Raw genomic sequence first — 22,103 nt, forward strand, 5'->3', positions numbered from 1 at the left:
ATAAAACTCACTCACTCTCTTCCTTTTTCTGGTGTATAAGACAAGTAGAGTAACTAGTAACTAAAAGTGTCTCCCTCTAGGAAAAAAACACAAAAAGAAAAAGAAAAAAAAAGAAAGAAAAAAAAATGAGGAGACTGTGTGAATCACTCATCATATTTGGTTGACTGGTCAAAAATATATATATATATATATAATGTTTGAAAAAGAAAGGAAATTATACAACTTTAATAAATTTATCACCATACCATTTTTTCATATATTTTAGCTTTTATAAAAATAAAGATAAATTTGATATTAATAAAAATCCTATTATTTCCCCTCATATTTTGGCTTTTATAAAAATATAGACAAAACCAACCATCAAGTTTTAACATAATCCATCCAAATCATTTCCTTTTTTTCTTTTTTTTTTTTTTTTTTTTTCAAATTTTTTATACCAAACACAAAAAACCATATCCCTCCATTGCCTTTATTTTCTCTTCCTTTCTTTTCCTTTTCCTTTTCCTTTTCCTTTCCTGTCAACCAAACTGGACGTTAGAAAAGCTAAAAAAGGTATTCTTCTTTACTTTACCTTTCAAAATTTCCAAAAAAGGAAAGTTCATTTTCTCCTTTCCATTCTTTTTTACCTCTCCAAATCTCCCAACTCCAAATTCCAAAACGAAGCGTTTGGCCGCACTTTCACCTTCTTGAGCCCCCCTTTGACACTGTTTCATACATATCATCAGTTCATTCTTACACTGATTCTCGAAGAATTTGATCACCCAATCGAAATAGGAAGCAAATAAAAATAATAATTTTTAGAGTGGTTTAAATGTTTCTCCATTTCCTTGTTTGGAGAGAATTCCTTTTTTCCCATTTCCAAATTCAGAAAGAAACCCACCTGTAAAGCTGTGTGTATCTGCACATATTAGTACAAACATTTATCACTCACATTTCGTACTGTATTCAACTCTTCTCTTCCTTCTGCTATATATATATATGTATGTAGCTAAACCCTTGATAGTTCTTGTTGGTTCATCTATGTGAATTTCCAGGTAATATTCATTTCTTAAGAAGGAAAAAAAAAAAAAAAACAAGAGATTGATAGGCTTTTTGGGTTTTTTATTGATTATATATATAATGTGTGTGTGTGTATTTGCTTCTAGGAAGATGCAAATGTCAATGTGGGTAGATAGGAGGAGGAGCCCACGAATATCTGCCCTGGATGCATGGAAGGAAGCCCACCAACAGACACCCTTTACTCCACAGAACTCTATGCGAGTGGGGTTAATGGAGAACCGGGCCTCTGGGTCTGGGGATGAGAAGGGACCACCCTCCAGAACTAGGGTCAGAACCAAGAGAAAACTCCAAGATGTGGGTGGTAGTTCAGTTTCAACCAAACCCAAACAGGTGCGTGTGTGTTTCTGTTTTGTCTCTTTTTCATTGATGATAATGATAATTTATTTGGTTTTCTTTATTAATTCATTATTGCCTAGAGGGGAGGAATATGACTGTTTTTATATGGGTGTTTATTTAATACTTGTTCATCTTTATGTGGTACCCTAATCAGTTTTTTAATTTTTATGTTTCGATTTCTGGACTCAGTAGGGTTTAGGATACCCATTTGATTTATAACAATAGAAAAGGTATACGTGGGGTGTTGAAAATTTTGGTTGTTTGAGCAATGTTGACTGGGATTTTACCAGTCGTGATTTAATCATATGCTGCATTATTATTCCAAAGGGTCTATCATTTTACTTTTTCTCTTTTGTTGTTTGTTGAGTAGTGGTGGCAATTGACAATAGTAATTTGCTGTGTAAAGTGAACTGGAGTGCATGCTTTAGTTTAAATCCATTAGACCTGAAAAACATATTACCTTCAATAGTAATCAGAAAATTCAGATCAACGAAACCCACTAATGCTTTTTTGAGTTCCTGCAACTGCTTATGTAATTCCATTTAAATCCATTATACCTGAAAAACATATTACCTTCAAGGACTTGCGAGGCCCTCTGCTAGGGTTTTCCGTCTAATAGTTACCACTGACATCAATGGTCCAATTTTTGCAGAGACTTGGAGAGTTGTAGGATTTTTGTGTGTACTAGATCAGGTTTCATAAGCATTATTGTCATAGGACGCGAATCACAAATCTCATTCAACTAATCAACTAGGTTTTTTGCTCAACTACTTATAAATGAATATTTGTTTCTTCTGATCTCCATTTTAAATCCTGGTCTGCTCCTTTTGTTGAATTTATTTTCAAAATTGCGCTGGAAAAGGTTATTCTACATAACCCTAGCTTGGCAGGTAGCAGGGGAATTAGTCCTTTACTGCTGTCGGAATTTTTTTGCATCCTAACAAGCTTGTTAGGTTTTGGCTTGATAAAGAAGTTCTGAAGGCCAAGTTGCCTGAACATGGCTGGTAAGGACAGATTGCTAAAGAATAATATTTCAAGAGAATCTATTATTACAATTTCACCATACATAATATTTATAAAGAATGATGATATGCTTGATATGTATGCAAACTGATTATCAAGAAAAATATCCATATTTCTGTAAAAGAAAATTTGCCAGACATTATTATTTTTTCCACTATGGTGGTCTTGTTGACCCAGTAAAAGATTAATTCTCAGGTTGAGCCTTTCTTTAAAATTTGTTGAGTACGTTTCAGTTAAAATCTCTGGATGATAATGTGAATGATTAGGAGCCAATCATGAGTACTAAAAAATCCTTGTAAAGTAATCATGGCAATTCAGGGTAAATTTCAGAGTAGCTAATGATAAGAATTTTGAAGATTATTGGCAAAGGAAGTCCATAACTATTTGTTCTACCAATTCCATTGAGAATCTATATGTTTACTTTTTCGGTTGCTGAATATGGTGCCAGTAGGTTCTTCTCGCCTATCAAGTAGACACAAATGGATATCAATCAGTAGTTCTTTCGGATTGTCACATTATTCGGTCTTCTGTCAAGGATTTAGTTTTGGCCGTTCTATGTTGTGTGAGAGTTGGTTTCAGATCCTATTTCTAATCTTCTGCAGGGTAAAGAGAGTCCAAATCGTGAAGATCATTCAACAAACTGTGGTGAGTGTTTTTTCTAAACAGATGGGTTAATAATACTTGTTAAGTTTCAGTCAAAATAACATGATATCAAATTTCAATTCACTTACTTCTTCAATTAGGTCAACCACTACTTTTGAAGGCTAAAGAAAGCCCAAAACATGATGACCATGCTGCATGTACTGGTTAGCCTCTTTCTTGTTGACGTTCTGAAATGTGAATTTCTCAGTTCTTAATTTCAATAATCAAGGGTTACCTCCATTTTCAGTTTAGTTACTGATTTATATTAGGTCAACCATCTACAGTGCTATCCATGCCATGGATGCCAGAAAAACGTATACTTGAGCTTATCCTTGACATATTGCAAAAGTGAGTTTCTTTAAGAATATTATGTTTAGCATATATATGGTGATTTCTTGCATTATCTGAAATTTAAGAAAAGTGTAATAATCAAATGATTAGGAAAGAACATATATGGTTAATTTCTCATTGAAAGTATATTATATATTCATTTTTTGAATATTTTCTCTTTGATGTTAGGAGAGATACACATGAAATATTTGCTGAGCCAGTTGATCCCAGTGAGGTTTGTTTCGGGTCTTAACAGTTGTTTTGCTCATTTTAACCTACAGTAACTGATGAAATGCTCTGCTTCTGTAAGGTTGAGGATTACTATGAGATCATTAAAGAGCCTATGGATTTTGGCACCATGAGGGCCAAGCTTCATGAAGGAATGTATTCTAGTCTTGAACAATTTGAGGTTTGCTCCTTTCCCGGAAGTTACTTTTGTTATCATTGTTACTATTTTGAATAATAATTGTTCATCATCATCAATCAGTGTATCTGTTAACATCACTGCTTTTTGTTCATGTATAAATTATTCAGTTCACTTGTTTCATTTGATAATCTTGTCTTCTTTGACTTGTAATCTAGTGGTTTTTCTTTTTTAATTTATCCTCTAATATTATCCTATTAGGAAATCCTTCTGTATGCATGCTTCCAATTTTAATGCTGTTACCATTTTCATTTTTTCTTTTTTGGTTTAAAGGTAATTCTTTATTTTTATCACACTTTCTCCAACATGGTTCACTGATAATGTGGTCATGCCAGAAGATTCTAGTTCTCATTGTACAAATTGTGATCAATATCCCAGATTCTTATTCTACAAGTCCTACAGGTCTGGATGATCCTGGATTTCCTTGGTATCAAAGTTGGCCTTCAATTCACATACCTTTACAACTTGTTTTGTTGTCCATCTAGGTGGCATTAGTGTAGCCATTGTGTATACTGGTCCTATATGTGGCCTGTGGACAGGACAATCTGGATTATTCAAGGCTAATCTTTTTTTGAGTGAATAATGCAACATTCTGGTTATTGAAGAGATACAATCTATATGTCTTATCCATGCAACATGTATCATAGGGGTTACCATCTGACCATTACCTTTTGATAATTATGCAGCATGATGTATTTTCAATATCAAGAAATGCGATGCATTTTAATTCCTCAGCGACCATTTATTTCAGACAGGTATGGTCATGAACTCCCTACCAGATTCTGGTAGCATTGTACTAAGAATCCTGACTCCTTGGTCAAAAATCATTTTGGTCTAGCTACAAGATCTTGATTTATTCCAGTAACTGAATACCAGAGTCTGAAATATTACAGGCTCGTGCTATACAAGAACTAGCTAAGAAGGTTTTTGATGCCCTAAAAAATGATCCGGAAAACTTTGAATCGGAATTCTCGGGGACAAGACGAAGATCCACTAGGAGGCCCCAGGGTGAAGCAAAGGTTTTTAAAATGTGCCCTGGACTTGCTACAAATGTTGGATCTGGTAGTATGACCATTGATGCTACCTCTAAAGAAGCACAAAGTTCTTTAGGTTGTCCAACAAATTTCAGGAGAAGTGTCCGAGGAAACCACAGCTTCCCTAGTACAACTACTCATGTTGACACAAGAGATCATTTTTCTGGTAAGAAGTGAAAACTGCTATATGACTTTATAATCCTGAGATTCCTCTAAAATTTGATTCAAAGACAATTTTCATGTATAAAATACTTCAGTGATAAATTTGGCAATGGGTACCATATATTAATGTACTTTAAGTTAGTTCATTCATTGAGAAAACATAAATGGGGTTTATCCACTTTATGAAGTTCATGTATCTGTTTAAAGAAATGTGCTTAATTATACCTTTACATTTATTGAATATGTGCATTTGTATGTGCATGCGTTTCTTGTTCTGAATTGTAATTGAAGAGTCTCAGCTCTCCTCATGCTACTTCATGAGTGGATCAAAACCTTCTCAATCTTCTTTTTCCCCTAAGCATCTCATTGATCATTAAGTTGGCAACACCCATAAGCCTGATAGCATGATTTATGTGCTGCCTTTTGCACGGTCCTCGATCCACAGATTGTATTAAGAAGCATTTCTTTTTCCTTCCTTTTGAATGCTTAACTTTAGTGATTTCTATAGAAATTTGTGTTTTCATGGTCACAACATGGTGTTAAACTCCCTCAGGGGGATCAATTGCTGGCAATAATAATAGCCACTTCAGCAATGGGTAGCAGACTGTACAACTAAATATTATTGATACCTTTGCATCATTTTTTTTTTCCCATGATGTATGGGGCTTATTTTTTGTAGCTTAATTTTGCGTAAATGATATTAACTTTAAAAGGGGTCTAAATTTCTGTTTAAACTTTCAGATATTTGCTCCTGTAGAAACCAAGGTACAAATGGAGTTGAGTTTCTAAACCCTAGTATGGCGCATTTTGGTTTTAGGTTTTAAACTTCTGCAAGTTTCTACAAACATAATTTAACTCTGCTGTTATAGTAAGCAAAGTTCATCGTAACTTTGTATTACAATTGCTGATTCACAATCATTATTTATCCTCCAAGCAGGTGCTAGAGATGGTAGAAGCTCTAGTTATAGCGAAGCAGATCGGCGTTGCACATATAAACCTTCTGAGTCCTATAATGAGAATGATTCAATAGTTTCAATGATCTACAATGACCCCAAACCACTAGTTCTTGTAAGTTCTTTTTTCCTTTTGATGTTTTTTTAGGCAAATTCGCGCATAAAATCTATATTTGGTGCTTTTTTCTTTTGTATGTAAACATTCCATCAATTCAAACGTGCCTTGATGTGAATTGAAGTTACATGGAACTGATGATTTAATAACCGTTGTGTTTCTGTGATAAGACTTCCCTCAAGTTGGGTACTGGTTAATAAAATAATCCTTTTTGTTGTCTTATTTTCGTACAGTTGACCTTCTAGACCCACCTTTACGTGAGGTTGGTCCCTTTATCAAGAATAGTGCTGCCTGACAGACCTAATCAGATTAGCCGATGCCCCTTATTTTTTCCTATTATTTTTCTTCAAGAAGAGTTTTGCATATCGTTTTCAATCCACTGTATTCTTATTTGTGTTAACTGTTTGAGGGTTTGGTCCATTTCTCGTCACCTTGTGGGTAATGCTTGGAGCAGTCCCCGACTCTGTGGTTGGATATATGATTGGAACTCAGTATACTCTCACCCGATTAGTTATTTTTGGGGTAATTGAAGTCTTTAATAAGTCTGTTCACTATGTCCAACCGGAATCTTTTGAGTCGAAATGATTTTTTACTTATCTATCATATTTGTCTGTGACCACCGAATAAATTTAATTCTTTTTAATTTGTGATTGCATGCAAGTTATAGTAACCCTTATATACATGATCAATATCCCAAAATATTATCATGTAAGTAGTATTTTCCTCTACTGTCGTGAATGGTAAAGAATGACTTGTCAGATGATGCTAACCATCCAAATATGAGGATGATTACTTTGCTGGATCTCTTTATTTTACATAAATGATTGTAAATGTCTGATCCATTTTACTTGTCTTAAACTTAATAATGCTTGGGAGGTGACAATATCTTCTTGTTTCTCTAGGTGAATCAGCAGGATATTAGTTACAGGGAAAGCTTGATGCTGTTTGTTAAAGGTTTAGGACCAACAGCTCAAATGATTGCCAAAAGGAAGTTACAAGGATGTTGGCTAGATGCTACCAGTTTCCTGACTCCAAGTTCTAACTCTTGGGTTCAGGCTCAAAAGTGTCAAACTCCTGCTGCATTTCTCTCTACCCAGAGAAGACCTAGTACTCTAGATAACCTTATCACTGATACATCCCAGAAATTCCTCCATCAACCTCCTGTGTGTCATCCTGTCCTTGATACAACCAGTGACGTAATTGATTTAACTGATGCTGATGATAGAGAAAAGGCTTGTACGGGTGACAGGATGAGTAATCATCACTGTGCTCCAATAGGAGAAATTACCCGCAACAATGATGCCCCAACTATCCATGATTGGGTGAATGTTTTTGGTGTTTCTGGAAGAGAAAAAGCTCCAACTACCCATGATCGGATGAATGTTTTTGCTGTTTCTGGAAGAGAGAAGGCTCCAACTACCCATGATCGGATGAATGTTTTTGCTGTTTCTGGAAGAGAGAAGGCTCCAACTACCAATGATCAGATGAATGTTTTTGGTGTTTCTGGAACAGAGAAGGTCCTTCAGAACCAAAGCACTAAGATTCAGTTGGGTTCATACTCTTCCACTGCTGGTGCTGGAGATTTCAATTCCTCACCTTTTGGAGTCAGCAACACTGGCAATAGGTTGACGACAATCACTGTGAATGAAGGCAAGTTGGATAATCAAGAGTGGCCAATGCGTTCAGCCTCAAATAATCTTCAGTCAAACTTGTTTGAATTCAAGTCGAGAAACAACAGCTCCACATCATCCTCAGGGCCCTTCAACAGGAGGGAGTTTCCTAGTTTGAGCCAGACCAATGGTTTCATGCACATGGGTTCACAGGATCAAGCCGTAGCTGCATGGGAACCAAATGATGGAGTCAGTAGCTCGTCTCAGGTAGGCCACTTTTCCGAATCAAACCAAAACCAGCACGATCAGCCAGTTTCCCAGTTCACTTTCGATCTACCCTTCTTGAAATCACGACTCAATCAAATGAACCTTTTGGGGAAGGATAGATCCTTGCAACCTAGTTTCCAGCAAGGTTGTGGTGCTGAGGGGTCTCCATTTGACCAGATGAGATATAAGAGGGTTTCTAACTGTACCCACCGAGCAGAACCTAGCACTCAGCCATTTCTTAATCATCAAAGATGGTCCACTTTAGATACTACAGGTACTGATTTGGCTCTTCAGCTGTAGCAAGTTTCAAAGGACCAATATTTTGTAGAAAGAAAAGTTTATTTATTTACTCTTCTGTCAATGGAGGTTGCACCATTCCCTTCGAGTCTACTTAGGCTTCGTTGACACCAAAATGGCACACGGTTGTCAAATGGCCAAAATGCAAAATATCATTGGATTACTAGATCTGTATATTTTATTTCAATCCATATATCAAATTATATTAGCAAGTTGTGTAGTATGTGCTTTTTTCCTTTTTCCACAGACATGCCTGTTTTAGTCGGTCTCATTGTCTTCACTGGTCTCTGTGGGTGCACGCACCAGTGAATCAACTGCAAAATTGTCACCGGTGTTGTTTTGCATTGCAAAGTAGCACAAGTTGGTGTAAATGAGATCATGAACAAGGTTGTGAAGTTTTAATACTTAAACCTACTGATATTCCTATATTTATCCTTGTTTTATTATTATAGTTTGAGGTAATTCTTGGTTAGTTGATATTAGAAATGTTCACGTAAACAGATATATGCAGCAAAGTTTTATTACTTGAATTGCATGATAATGCTGGTGCGCGAAATTAAAGCTACTGAAATTGAACTGAAATTAAGAGAATGAACATGCTAGTTTGTGCCCTTAGAGGAACTCCGAAATCACCAATCTTAAAACACATCCATGAAGAATCACCATCTCATATCAAACATGTTTAGCCCAAAACACATCCTAAATTACAAATGGAATACCTCAATTAAGAAGGGAAATCTGGTTTACCATGGGAATAGTCTCCTCTCTCTCTTTTATTTTATTTTATTTTTTTTAAATATTATAGAAAATGCCATCAGGTTGCACCAAAGGGCATGTAGCCAATTAACATTATATTCACCAAAGGACATATAACCCAATGGTATAACCTCTCTACATCAAGAAGATAACAATAGTAGTACTTCATTATACTATATATATATGTATATATATAGGTATCATCATCTACATCAAGAAAACTGTAAGCTTAGGAAGAAGCTTGTACAGTTTGGAAAGGGTTTTTGATTGATCAAAAAGAAGAATCTACTTCAACCAATAGGTATTGCCATTCGGGTTTGAGCCCGGATGCCGAGCAGTGTGTGTTTTTCTTATCCAATGCAAAAAAAAAAAAAAATAATAATAATAATAATAAAAAATAAATACGAACATTATATTCCATTTGATAATTACTAGAAAACATATGTATATCTTGTTATTCCTTTGATTTTTATTTTCTTTTAATAAGGGGAAACTCTTAAAAGTACAGGTTTTAATTACTAATTATATATCACATGGAAGCAATAGCTTGTTAATTGTTTGAGAAACTAAGAACCAACTATTGTATTTATTATAACCAAGCTATCCAAATCTAACTCATAAAAGATAATTAAATTAGGCCAAACATACATACAAGGAAAACCCATTATTATATCATATCCTATGTCATTACTCATTACTTAACTAAGACACTGTCATAATCACAATCCATAATAAAGAGCTTATTCCACTTTCCACTCGCTAGCCACTTACCAATAAAACACCGTCTCTTTGGGTTTATGATTTCAGTTGCAAAATCATTTTCCTTTCTTAAGTCTACCCACCTACCTGTGAAAATTGACTGACTCATACATAATTGCAAATCATTGGCTAATACCAAACACAACCTAGCAACTTACTTGCCAAGGGAACGGAAGACCTAAACATTGCACCAAACATTGAAATGGTACATGAGTTGGAACCCATTACTACTATTTATGTATACGTATATACATGCGTGCATATATATATATATATATGTATATGTATTAATATACGTGACAGATCCATTTCGTTGACAATGTTATGTTTTTTAGTTTTGAAAAAATGTTTTCCAAAAGGTTTCCTTTGATGGACTGGGTAGACCGGAAGGGAAGAGCTTACCCTGATCTGATCTGATCTACCCGCCAACAACAACTAACCAAAGTAACTGATTTTTGTAGGAAAACGACCGACCCCATCTGGCTTTGGATCGCCAAATCAACGGTTCGATCACACTTGTACCTTTAGACCTCCCATTGATACTCGTTTCATTTCTCTCTCTCTCTCTCTGAAATTATAATAAAGTTCTCATATTCTCTCTCTGGCTTCCAAAAAGCAGAGGTCGTAAAACGTGCATTCCTCTCTCTCTCCTCCTTATTTACTGAACACGCCGTTCTTTGCGGTGGCTGTGGTGACGGTGACGGTGGTGGCGGTTTCGGTGGCCGAGCGGTGTTTTGTTGATCATATTCGTAAATGGCGTATAGAAGGAGACAAGGAATCAGCAGGGCTTCTACGTTCAAGGAAGAGATTTATACCCCGCCCGATCTCGGCAGCTCTTCCTCCTCTTCTTCTACGCCGTCGTCGTCTCTGGCCGCTCAGGCCATCAGAGCCTCCGCCGCTCATCGTGATTCCTCTCTCTCCTCCGCTTATGGCGACTCTGCTTTTCACTCCTCTTTCAATGACAGATCCAAGGTTCCCTTTCTCTATCTTACCCTTTTCATTTGATTTCTAGGTTTTCCAACCTGCAGATCCATTTACACACATATATGCATATATGATTAGTCTTTTCTATATTTCTTCAAAAATTGTATGATTATTGTGTAGAACTTTTATGTCCTGGGGTGTATTTTGTTTTTGATTGTATGATCTAGATCTGATTCTGGCAATTTCGTGACAAAAACATAAACTATGCAAAATTGAATCTCTCCACTTAACCTTAAAACTTGAACATTCCAAAATCAATTTAGAATGACTCATTGGCATATCTTGATTTTCTTTTTGATGGTATGATTCCTTTTGTAGGATAAAATTTACGAATCTATATTCTTTGTGTGGTCCTTTACATTTTCTACTTTGGATACAAGACCTTGCTTTGTGCCTTGTTGTGAGTTTGTCAATATGAAAAGAATCAAATGATTTTGATCAAGAAAAATCAATATATTACCTTTTGGAAAAAGTTCTATATATTCGGGAGTTAAGAGGCCAAGCTAGTATGCAAACCTAAAATTGACAATGCATTCTTGTTAAAATTGTTTTTCCTGGTATATCATATGTAGTTGCAATGACACAATTTTTGTCATTTCTTGGAATTGATGGTATGCAGTCATGGTGTACAAATCTTTTTCTCAGTGATGAAAGAGATCCATGTATGAATGATTTTTTTATATACCTAGTCAATTTATCTGAGACTGTTCTCTGTTTGTTAACATTACATAAAAATCAGATTGAATCCACTGGTGCCTTTTATATCTATTATAAAGTCAACATAATTTGTAGATTTATGGGCAGGTATTATTATTATTAATTTTTTTGTGCTTATTTTAAATTTCCTTTTCTATCACAAAAGTATTCTAATGCTTAAACTCAAACTTAATTCAACTAAGTCTACCTCCAACTACTTTGGGCGGCTGCACTAATTCTTTCCGGCATTCAGATTTTATAAGTATTTTCATTTGACATCAATAATATGATGTGCTGTCATACCTGAAAATGTAGGACTCTTCTACCTATGATTATACATCGATGAAAAGCTTGAATGAACCCAAGGGGTTTTGGGGTGTTCTAGCTAAGAAAGCTAAAGAAATTCTTGAGGATGAAGACGCGCCCCAACAATTTGAAACGCCTAGCAGAATGAGGCCAGAAATGCTCAATACCTCCACACGTCAGGTGAATATCAACTTTAAATGCTGCTTCTGGCATAATGTGGACAGAAGAACAAACAGAGAAACTTAAATCATAAATATGCTTTGTAATATTTTGATATGTTGTTTGCAACCATTTTTCTGTCATGTAGTTGCCATACTGTAGTTATATATCATGTTTAGGTGGCTAAGCTTTGATTCTTTGATAAATTTTCCCTTCTTGCTTCTCTGAATTGCATTTTTGTCAGCTATATCAGTCACCTGAGGGCTCTAGAAAAATGGACAATCCAAGGCTACGGAAGGGCTTGGATGCACTCACCTCGTCCCTTAATCACATTGGTGACACCATTGGAAATGCCTTGGAGGTAAGATATATTAGATTATGTTCTTCCAATACATTCTATTATATTAAGGAAACAGCACTTTTGGTTCAATTGGTGTGGGTTAGCAAGTCTATATCTAAAATGCCAACGCTTGATAATGTGATTATATACTCAAGTTCTAATTGGCACCTGAAGTTTTTTGTATGTGTAACTACGCAAGTTACCTTGCAGTATGTTTTTAAAATTAACCAAGGATTAATATTCACTTAGCTGAAATGAATTTAGTTATCTATTTTCTTTTTTCTGAGTCCGTTCCATCCTTCCACCTCATGTTTGATTTCTAATTTTATAATGAAGCCCCATATCTCTCTCTCACAGAATATGTAATATTCCTGCCTTGTCTAGAACTAGAAATGATCATGCTTCTACATTTCATATTTTTCAGGAAGGACGTACCATTGTGGAAAATCGAACTGCAGATATTATCCAAGAAACCCGCAAGTTGCAAATTAGAAGGAAAGGAAGTATCTTTGAGGAACAGAATCAGGTCCCAGGTGTACATAACCAATGGCACCAACCTTCAGTTCAACCCAGACAACCGCAGATGCAAACCAACCAAGAAACTCAACTCAAGGCATCCCGAGACGTAAGGTGGCAAATGTGTAATTGTGCAATGGTGGTCAATGTAGTAGAAGTGTACTAAATGTGTTTGACTAGAATTCATTGTTAATTTTCTTGAAAGTTAAGAAACAACCAAACAATTCTAAGTACTTAGAATTTACTGTTGACTCTACTGCATGCACATGAAACTGCATACAGAACAATAATACTACAGAGTATTTCTAGTTCCTAAAATGCTTCTTTGACTCGAGTTATAATTCTATTTTGGCCTTTTCTCAAAATAGGCTTTAGCTTTCAGTTATAACATTCAATTGGATTTCATTTTACTTAGGAGGTTTAGTAGCATTTTGGGGGATACAGATTGTTGAGTACTCATCTGCAACTTAATTAACACTTAAAGGAGGTGTATATTTGAAATGTTGAAAACCTTTTTCTTATATCTCCTTGCTGGTGAAATGCATTGTGGGGCTTTGTTTTGGGTCACAGGTGGCAATGGCGACAGCTGCCAAGGCAAAACTTCTTCTCCGGGAGCTGAAAACTGTCAAAGCAGATCTGGCTTTCGCAAAGGAAAGATGTTCTCAGCTAGAAGAAGAAAATAAAATCCTTCGAGAAGCTCGTGAAAAAGGTGTCAACCCTGAAGATGATGACATGGTTGGTATTCATATATTTCTTTTTTGTGCAGAAAGAGTCTTTTTAAGTCCAATGCTTATTTTTTACATGCTCATATCTCTATAATGTGTGCATTCACTTATGAGAAATGTAGCTTAGGCAAATCGATCGTGAGTACAATTACTTTTAGATATTGTGACATCAATATACATGCATACGTACACAAACCGCATCCATTGGTTCCAATGATGTCACATGCATTTTCAGTTGTGATTTGTGAGAGAAGTGTAATCACATAACTGACTCACATTTTTACTGTGCATTTTTGCAATCTCAGATACGCCTTCAACTTGAGACACTTTTGGCCGAGAAGGCTCGTTTGGCCCATGAAAACTCCGTTTATGCACGTGAGAACCGGTTCTTGAGGGAGATTGTTGAATACCACCAACTCACCATGCAGGATGTTGTGTATTTGGACGAAGGCATAGAGGAGGTTACAGAAGTTTACCCCATCCCTGCAGTCTCCAGGATGCTCTCTGTTACCCCACCCTCCCCTACATCTCCACGCTCACCTCCTGAGGTTTCCCCATCTAGAAGCCCACCAGTGAAAAATGAAACCTTTCCTCTCCCAGTCCCACTACAAGCAACTGAGGTTTCCCCATCTAGAAGCACTCCAGTGACAAATGAAACCTTTCCTCTCCCTGTCCCGCTACAAGTAGGAACTGAGGTTTCCCCATCTAGAAATAGAAGCACGTCAGTGACAAATGAAACCTTTCCTCTGCCCGTCCCACTACAAGCAACAACTGGTGTTTCCCCATCTAGAACTAGAAGCCCACCAGTGACAAGTGAAACCTTTCCTCCCCCTGTCTCACCACAACCGATAGCTGATGTTCCAAACATTGAGGCCTCAACAAATTCCAGTACTCCAATTTCCTCAGCAGAAGATTCAACAAGACATACAAATGATCCAGCCCATTGACATTTCCCTGTACGTTCTCTTGATTTAATATTTTTGTAACATTAGTCCCTTTTTCTCCCTTGTAGACTTATTTTGGTGGAGGGAAGCAAAAAGAAGGGGAGTGAGGGTTGGAAATTTTATTAAATTTTTTTTTTTTTTTTTTGGGAAATTGGTTAAAAAATCTTTTCATAGGCTATATTAATTATTTTTTCTGTAAGTAATCGGGCGTTTGTGTTGGCATTTTGGATTTCTTGTTATATAATGACAGAAAACCTTTGCTGTTTTTTCAAGGAATTTTTTTTATTTAATCAATCATTATTTTTTTGTCCCTCTTAGTTTTGAGTTGACTTTTTTTTTTTTTAATTTTTATTTTTTATTTTTTAGTTGGGTAGAATGTTTAAATTTGTTCCTATTATTCAAATCCATATGGTTGATCGTGCCATCAACTAAAGGGGTCTTTAAGCTTTGTACATTATGAATCTTATAACGCTGTGTTTGCTGTATGGAATTAGAGTCTTGGAATATAACGCCGTGTTTGTTGCATGGAATTAGAGTCTTGGAAGTGAAGAAAACTTTAGTTTAATTTTGTGAATTGATTTTATCTTATTCCACGAATTTCAATTCTAAGGCACCAAATTTATAATGGTGGATTTTTGTACAAAGTTCTCTTGCTACAATTTGTAAATGTAGTAAGTCGAAGAATGCTACCTTTAACAAAGGTTACAATAGTTACAAGGCGTCACGCTCATGATTAAATTAGACCAGTCTTTTGCATACTATGTAATGGCTATGCAGCGGAATGGACAGTTGAATTTGACATATGAGAGTCAACCAATTAAGAACTAATTGCAAATTATAGTTAACTAACTACTTGGGTATGTTTCCATTTGTTCAGAATGTTTTTTAATTTCTGTTTTAATTTAATATCTCAATTTAATTACAAGAAATGCAATTTTAATTTTGATGAGTTCACATAATTAGTTAATATAATTGAATAATTTTTGAGTTAATTTCACTGACATCCCCTTCAGGTTTGGCCAAATTATTATCACTCACACCTCAAAATACATTTTCGTCATCAACATAGTTAAAAGAGATGTGAAATGACTTTTTTGCCCCCATTTATTAATGATTTTTAATCCAAAATTTAATGATTATAGAAGGACGAATTTGCCCTCATTTGCTATTAAGCTTTGAACCTCTTCAATGGCTTTCACAAAGATCACTCATGTTACTGAAAATAACAAATCGGTGACCCAATATCTAGCCCAAGGCTCAACCATAACGAACACCAACTGCTACCATATCGAAACAATCATCATCAGTGAACCACCATCGAGTCCCAAGCCACAACCACAGTGAACACCAACCGTTGCCTCGTCGGAGTTGTGTCACCATCTCTTTGCTCACGGCCATTCCAATTTCCCAACATGCGTTTTAGTAGGTATTTAAGTCATTTTATACCTAAAACAATCTTTTTATAAGTCAACCTAAAGTCAAAAGGGTAATAATGTATTTTTAAATGCAAAAAGTGGTTTGACACAACTGAAAATAACTTTTGAGGTGTGAGTGAAAAATTGACCAAACGTTTGTAATGATAGTAATTTTCGAAAGTTGTTTGAATATGATAATAGACCAAATATAAAGGGGTGTCAATGAAATTAACTCATAATTTTTTATTTATTTATTTTACCAATAGGCTCTCTAACCTAGATACAAGCTCTCTAACCTAAATATTAATGTAAATATTAATGAGGAAAGAATTACGGACGAGTAAAGGTGTGGTAAGCGATGAAATGCTTTGGGGAGTTAAAAATAAGCATAGATCCATAGAATTACGTGTTTGCTTTATCATGAGATTTGACGGGTTGAAGTTTGAAGTAATGTTATATTGAGTGTTGAGTTTAGAATTTTTAATTTTTTCCCACTGTATCGTTATTTATATAATTTTGTAGACATGGTCTACTCACTATTACTATCATATTATATATTAATTTCCTGCATTAATGTATTAGAACGATGGTACTAATAATAAATACAAAGTAATATAATAATTGTGTTAATTATTTATTTATTTATTTTTACCTGGCAAGGAGGGGCAGGGAAAGGATGGAGGAGGAATAAGAAACAGTTGTAGATAAATCAAAAGTTTGGTGGCTGTTATTGTATGATCGTATGTATATAATACGCTACGTTACATATATACGAGTATATATAGCTTCAAATATAGGCCAAGAGGAAACGTAAACCCTACACCATACATGTATGTATGTATTTATGTATGTATATAAACGGTGTGTATATATAGCTTCAAATATAGGCTAAGAGGAAACGTAGACCCTACACTCTATATGTCTGTATATAAAGGGGCGATGAAGTAAAATTGAGCAAGATGTTCATGGGCGGCCTGCCGTCAGAGGCAAATACTACGTGCAAAAGAGAGAAGAAATTGATGGAATTAAGCCATTGAAGATTGAAGAAAAGTGTGACATTGAAGACACTCAAGTGTTTTAATTTATTGATCGATCTCGGGCCTTCCTTGATCATATCAACTAAATTAAACCCCTTGAGTGTTTTCACATTCCCACTTTTTCATCGTGGCTATTCCATCACCATCATCAAATCAAGGGTACTTCCTCTCATATTCTTTGGTATGATATCTTTTCTTTTTCTGCATATTTGGGTTATTATATATATGTGTATAGTCTGTAAAATTATATATATATATATATATGCTTGCTTGCTTCTTCTCTTCGTTAGATTATAATGAATGAATGAATGTTTCATTGTCATACTCCTTAGATTTGGTGCTTCCAAACATATCATATGCATGTCTTGCTTTTGAATGAATATTTAAGATTGTATTTTGAGGTTCATTTGGTGTTTTCTCTCTGATTATATTCATATATATATATATATTTTGTCCTTTATGATAGACGCGTGAATGGTATGGTATGGTAGAGATGATATATATATTCCCATTAAAATATATTATTGTCATTAGATGCATGGTCATTTACCGCTTTAAACCACTTCGGTTAATTTTTTTCTGCGTTTAATTCCATCATGAATTTTCAATCCAACTTATTCACTAATTTGATCCAGAAGGTTTTGTTTTTTCTTGTTTCATTGGTTTTTATTTGATTTTAACGACAGACTAGTTTTGTTCATGATTTTTCACCGCCTTTTTTAGTTGGTTATAACCAGAAGTTTTGTTAAACCTCTTTACGTTTTCAAATTATTATTATTTTCCTTTTTACCGTATATCATCCTGTTCTTTGTGGCTTTACTATTGGATTCTGTAACTAGTTATGTTTTGGGTTTGGGTCTGGCCAATTTTCCGACGTACTTTTGTGAAATATTCTGACACACACACACACACTTCCTTCTCTTTATTAAGGTCGTAGGATTATGCGCGCATATATGTATATATATAACTATATACATTCTTTCCCTTTTCTCTTTATTAAGGCAAGACATTGACTGTTCAAATAAAGGGATATACACACACTTCCTTCTTCTCTTTATTAAGGTTGTAGGATTATACATATATGTATATATATAAGTATATACATTCTTTTCTTTTTCTCTTTATTAAGGCAAGACATTGGGTGTTCAAATAAAGGGATATACTAATACTATACTATACTATATAGTCTATACTCAAAGTAGTCCAGACTCCAGGGAGTCATAGTGAATTTCTTTAGGGACAATTTTATGGTTTCTGCTTGGTCCAACTAGGAATTTTTATCATCAAAACCTTTTCATCTTCTTAGTCTTGGATAAAAACTATAAAACCCCCAAATTCCAAATGCTCAGCCTAAACAAGGGGCAGGTAATCATGGCAAATTAATGTCATACACTAACCAGTAAGGGATAATTCATAGCTTCAGTCTACAGATCCCATCAATGTATTCAATATAATGTAGACATTATATATCATCTACATGCAGACATAATACAAATCTAGATTTAGCAAACACATTACAAATCACACAAACAGACCTGCACACACACACATATGCGAAGAAAAATATCTGATTGTGTGTGTAAGAAAGATGTAGAAAGATAGAAATAAGTAATTCTCTACTAAATGGCAAAACATCCATCAATAATCCACAAGTTAGTACTAAATGGCAAAACATCCATCAATAATCCACAGGTTCACATGGCCAGGTGCTGCTTGTTAGAAACTATAGGGAAGGAGCAGTTGACTCGGACCTGCCCTTGAGATCCAGTAAGCACTCCAAGGCTTGACAACTTCACCATGGCCCTGGCAAAATCCATTCTGAAAAATGCTGCATCCGCAGCCTAGTCTCTAACAGCTTCAGCTGTCTTATCGTTTGCCATAAGCTGCTGGTCTGCAAATAGTATCCCTCTCCCTCTCAGCAAACTCTGATAATAATGGGAGTCGAACCCTGATCCAGATGGAATTGAAGACAACATCTCTTGGTAGTAAGTCATCCCCCCAACAGTCAACTCACTCATAGCCCTTGTTCCAATGGGCGAAGGAGCCCCATTCCTGGCATTGCTGTTACCGCCTTCACAGTTTGATCTCATATCATCAATGAAATCAACATCAATGGTTTGATCTGGTTGTCCAGTCCCCAAGAAGTTGTTCAGTCGAGGTTGAATGAATTGACACCCAATTTGGCCTATATTGTGGGAACCTTCAGCAAACGAAAGAACCAATTCAAACATGAATCATTTTGCTCAGGAGAATACAATTATGAGAATGTGAAAACCATAAAGTTTAGTGGATATACCCAAAAGTGCAACAGTTTCCCTTTCACTAAAGCCTTTGTTGGCCAAACAAGCGAAGTGTCTCTGAAATATTACCCATCTGGCCTTGGAATTTATGCCATGGCCCTTTCGAAGTAGGACCGGACACTGTCTCTCCTGCCCATCATCACAGGATAATAAAGACCACTCGCCTATAATTTTCAACAAAAACAAACACATCAGTGATCTGAAAACCAGAGGAACTTAGAAGGCGGTAGGAAATCAGAAGATCGAAATAAGAGAATTAATAAAGTAAAAGAGCAGTACCAAAATATTTTTTTAAAAAATGATCAAGATAAATATAGGCTAGGATAAGCTAGCTGGACATTACAAAGAACAATTAGAACATTACAAATCATGGAATGATTGTAAATGAGCCCAAAAAAAAACTAAATGAAGCTGAAATAGGAAAATCTAAGCCTTCAAAAACAAAATCCATAACAACAAATGTGATTAATCATGCCAGGGTACTGTCTTACGTTATATACTCTACAGAATCCATTAAATGAATAAGAACGGAATAAAGAAAGAAAATACAATAAAAGATTAGGGGTGGTGCAAACCATAACAAGACCATCTCTGGTGGCCAGAATTAAACCCCTTGAGTGCTAGGTTCGGAATTGCATTCTTTTCAATGGAGTAGTTCTTATTACCATTGCTGTCATCTAATAGAACTGAAGCATCACAACCCTGAGAACGTAAATAAAAACCACAAATTTATGAACAATTAAATCAATACCAGATGAAAATAAAGAGCCACAATCAAGAGAACAACTCTATACCCCTATCAATATAGAGGAATTCAAAACCTAAGAACAATAACAATTTAATGCCCAAATAATTACTGTTACTGGAACAGATTTCAAAGAAAGAACTATATACAAAAACAAAAAAACAGATAAAAAAACAAAACAAAAAGAACAAAGGCAAAAATCCATCTTGAAGACATAATAAACAAAGGGAAGAGTATAACTCAATTCCCAGATGATTAATTTCACAAAACAATCAAATTTTTAAAAAGAAAAAAGAAAAGATTATATAGGAAACAAGAAGAACAATTCAACAAAGGGCAAAAGGCTTTCTCAAAGCCCAAGATCAAAAATGGGAAAACCCAATTGAAATAAGAAAACCCAATTGAAATAAACTTGAAAGCATGAAGATATACATGAAATTAACATCAAACCTCAATGAAGCAATCGTGGAACAAGAGGCGCAGCAGTTGGGCCCGACTCATTCTCGACCTGATTATTTCAACCGCATCAGGGCACGTTTCTCTGTAAAAATCTTAGCTGAGGGCACCTCCTTCATCAATTGAAGAAGGTGTTGGTGAAGAAGATGGAGAAAGATTGAAACCCTTTGCTTCACCTTTGGGGTTTATCAGAGAGACGATAACGGAGACTATAAGGGACAGAAAGACCCATTTGTTCATCGTAGTCACCATTTTCGATTCAAGAAACTGAACGAATCTTTAGAGAGACGAAAGAGTTTAGAAAGAGACTTTAGAAAGCGGGAGATGGAGATTTGACCGAAGAATGGCACTTCATCTGAGCTTTTTCAGTATTTATAATCACTAATGGTAAGTAATTAGTAATTACTGTACATAAGTTAACCACTTCACCCTTTTGTTATACCAGTAGAAAAGCACTAATTCATAATAACTGGAGCTAGAAAATTACGTGAGAGGGGGCAAATTTATATAATGGTTTTTTATTATTTATTTATAATTTTAGTGAAAATAATCTTAAAATTTTATAAATATACAATTCAGAAAGATAAAAATTTAAGAGTAAATAATACAAAAATAAAAAAATTTAGTGCTAGCGTATGCCTCCATTGAACCCACAGTAAATGCTTCCCTGGTATGTATGTATCCAACTATTAATACACTAACACCTTATATAAGGATTAATTTTCTTTACTAATATATAGTGCTAAATAATAAATACAAAGAAAAATAATAATTACAACGGTTTATTTTTAAGAAAAAAATGACGCACCAAGGGCCTTGTGATATTATTTTCTTTTACCTGCAATCTCTAACTTCATCAGAGTCTCATAGACTATCCGTTACCTTTGACAATCATCTCCGAGAATCGCCTATCAGAATCTAAATTTTAGAACTTCTCTAAACATAATAGCTTATGCTACTCTAGTCTCTAGTTGAGATTAGTGATAGTGAAAAACAAATGCAAGTTATGGAGTATAACAAATTCAGCATTGTCACGGATAACAAAACTACCACTAGCAAGCCCATATTAGCCCTAATTCATGGCAAGACTTTTTGACTTGGGCTTCATCAAATTTAATACAAAAAGCAAATTTAGCGAGGTTCTCGCTTGGAAGCTAATGTTGGCGAGTTATGTATATCATGTTTGGAGGGAAAGAAACAGTAGAATTTTCACGATTCAGTGTGGTTGAGGCTCTTCTCGATCAAGAAGTATGCTTGTCTTTTTGCAGAAGGAATGGAATCTTCCCAACTCCTTCTTTAAACAAGATTGCACCAACTACTTCTTCTTGTTGGAGTTGGTGGGCAAGTGAACACAAATGGGATATACTCACATATATTCAACTGAATTACTAAACAAACAATTCAGAAATACTCACTTCTATAGAACTAAATTATTTATCTTGTATTGCTCAATTGTCTGAGTCAACCATACACTTATATGACTTACCTATTTAAACTTCTCCAGGGATACTTCTAGTACATGAATTTAATACATACAATGAACCAAAATGTTTCATGTACTAACAATTATTACGAGATTCTTCATCTACGAGATGACTTTCTACCTCCCTAAGTATCACTTGGTCTTCTATGATGAATTTAGACAAGTCTAGATTAATCTTCCAACATCCCCCCTTAAGTTGGATTTGTTCAATTCCAAGTTTTTCCTTCAAT

The 22,103-nt window shown here is 35.2% G+C and overlaps 2 protein-coding genes and 1 pseudogene across 3 annotated transcripts; 2 read left to right on the forward strand and 1 right to left on the reverse strand.

Moving 5' to 3' along the window:
• The first annotated feature begins 312 nt into the window (after window positions 1–312).
• On the forward strand, window positions 313–8,658 carry LOC132286306 (uncharacterized). The gene is made up of 11 exons (XM_059788623.1): window positions 313–1,034; window positions 1,146–1,389; window positions 3,021–3,063; window positions 3,162–3,224; window positions 3,345–3,408; window positions 3,580–3,625; window positions 3,701–3,799; window positions 4,501–4,569; window positions 4,708–5,014; window positions 5,948–6,078; window positions 6,981–8,658. The coding sequence occupies exons 2-11, from the start codon at window positions 1,150–1,152 to the stop codon at window positions 8,253–8,255; spliced, it is 2,337 nt and encodes a 778-aa protein (XP_059644606.1). The 5' UTR covers window positions 313–1,034; window positions 1,146–1,149; the 3' UTR covers window positions 8,256–8,658.
• A 1,416-nt stretch (window positions 8,659–10,074) lies between these two features.
• LOC132284615 (uncharacterized) lies at window positions 10,075–14,754 on the forward strand. 2 transcript variants are annotated; one of them, XM_059786733.1, is made up of 7 exons: window positions 10,076–10,271; window positions 10,387–10,739; window positions 11,763–11,933; window positions 12,157–12,273; window positions 12,677–12,877; window positions 13,339–13,503; window positions 13,799–14,754. In XM_059786733.1, exons 2-7 carry the CDS (start codon window positions 10,521–10,523, stop codon window positions 14,438–14,440), a joined length of 1,515 nt encoding a protein of 504 aa, XP_059642716.1. In that variant the 5' UTR covers window positions 10,076–10,271; window positions 10,387–10,520; the 3' UTR covers window positions 14,441–14,754. The 2 variants fall into 2 exon arrangements, with proteins under 2 accessions (XP_059642717.1, XP_059642716.1); XM_059786734.1 differs by having other exon boundaries at window positions 10,075–10,739; window positions 12,166–12,273.
• A 3,612-nt stretch (window positions 14,755–18,366) lies between these two features.
• LOC132281934 (putative Peroxidase 48) lies at window positions 18,367–20,642 on the reverse strand (annotated as a pseudogene).
• Window positions 20,643–22,103: the final 1,461 nt, after the last annotated feature.

This window comes from Cornus florida, unplaced genomic scaffold (assembly GCF_030987335.1).
Source record: "Cornus florida cultivar Cherokee Brave unplaced genomic scaffold, ASM3098733v1 CherokeeBrave_3.0.0_Hap2_Chr11, whole genome shotgun sequence".
Lineage (NCBI taxonomy): Eukaryota > Viridiplantae > Streptophyta > Magnoliopsida > Cornales > Cornaceae > Cornus > Cornus florida.

Bases quoted from the DNA above. Each gene is read 5' to 3' on its own strand.
- LOC132286306 (XM_059788623.1), top strand. From the start codon at position 1,150: ATGCAAATGTCAATGTGGGTAGATAGGAGGAGGAGCCCACGAATATCT. The intron at 3,225-3,344 runs GTTAGCCTCTTT...AACCATCTACAG, and splicing joins TGACCATGCTGCATGTACTG to TGCTATCCATGCCATGGATG. The intron at 3,800-4,500 runs GTTTGCTCCTTT...ATAATTATGCAG, and splicing joins CTAGTCTTGAACAATTTGAG to CATGATGTATTTTCAATATC.
- LOC132284615 (XM_059786733.1), top strand. From the start codon at position 10,521: ATGGCGTATAGAAGGAGACAAGGAATCAGCAGGGCTTCTACGTTCAAG. The intron at 10,740-11,762 runs GTTCCCTTTCTC...CTGAAAATGTAG, and splicing joins CTTTCAATGACAGATCCAAG to GACTCTTCTACCTATGATTA. The intron at 13,504-13,798 runs GTTGGTATTCAT...TTGCAATCTCAG, and splicing joins ACCCTGAAGATGATGACATG to ATACGCCTTCAACTTGAGAC.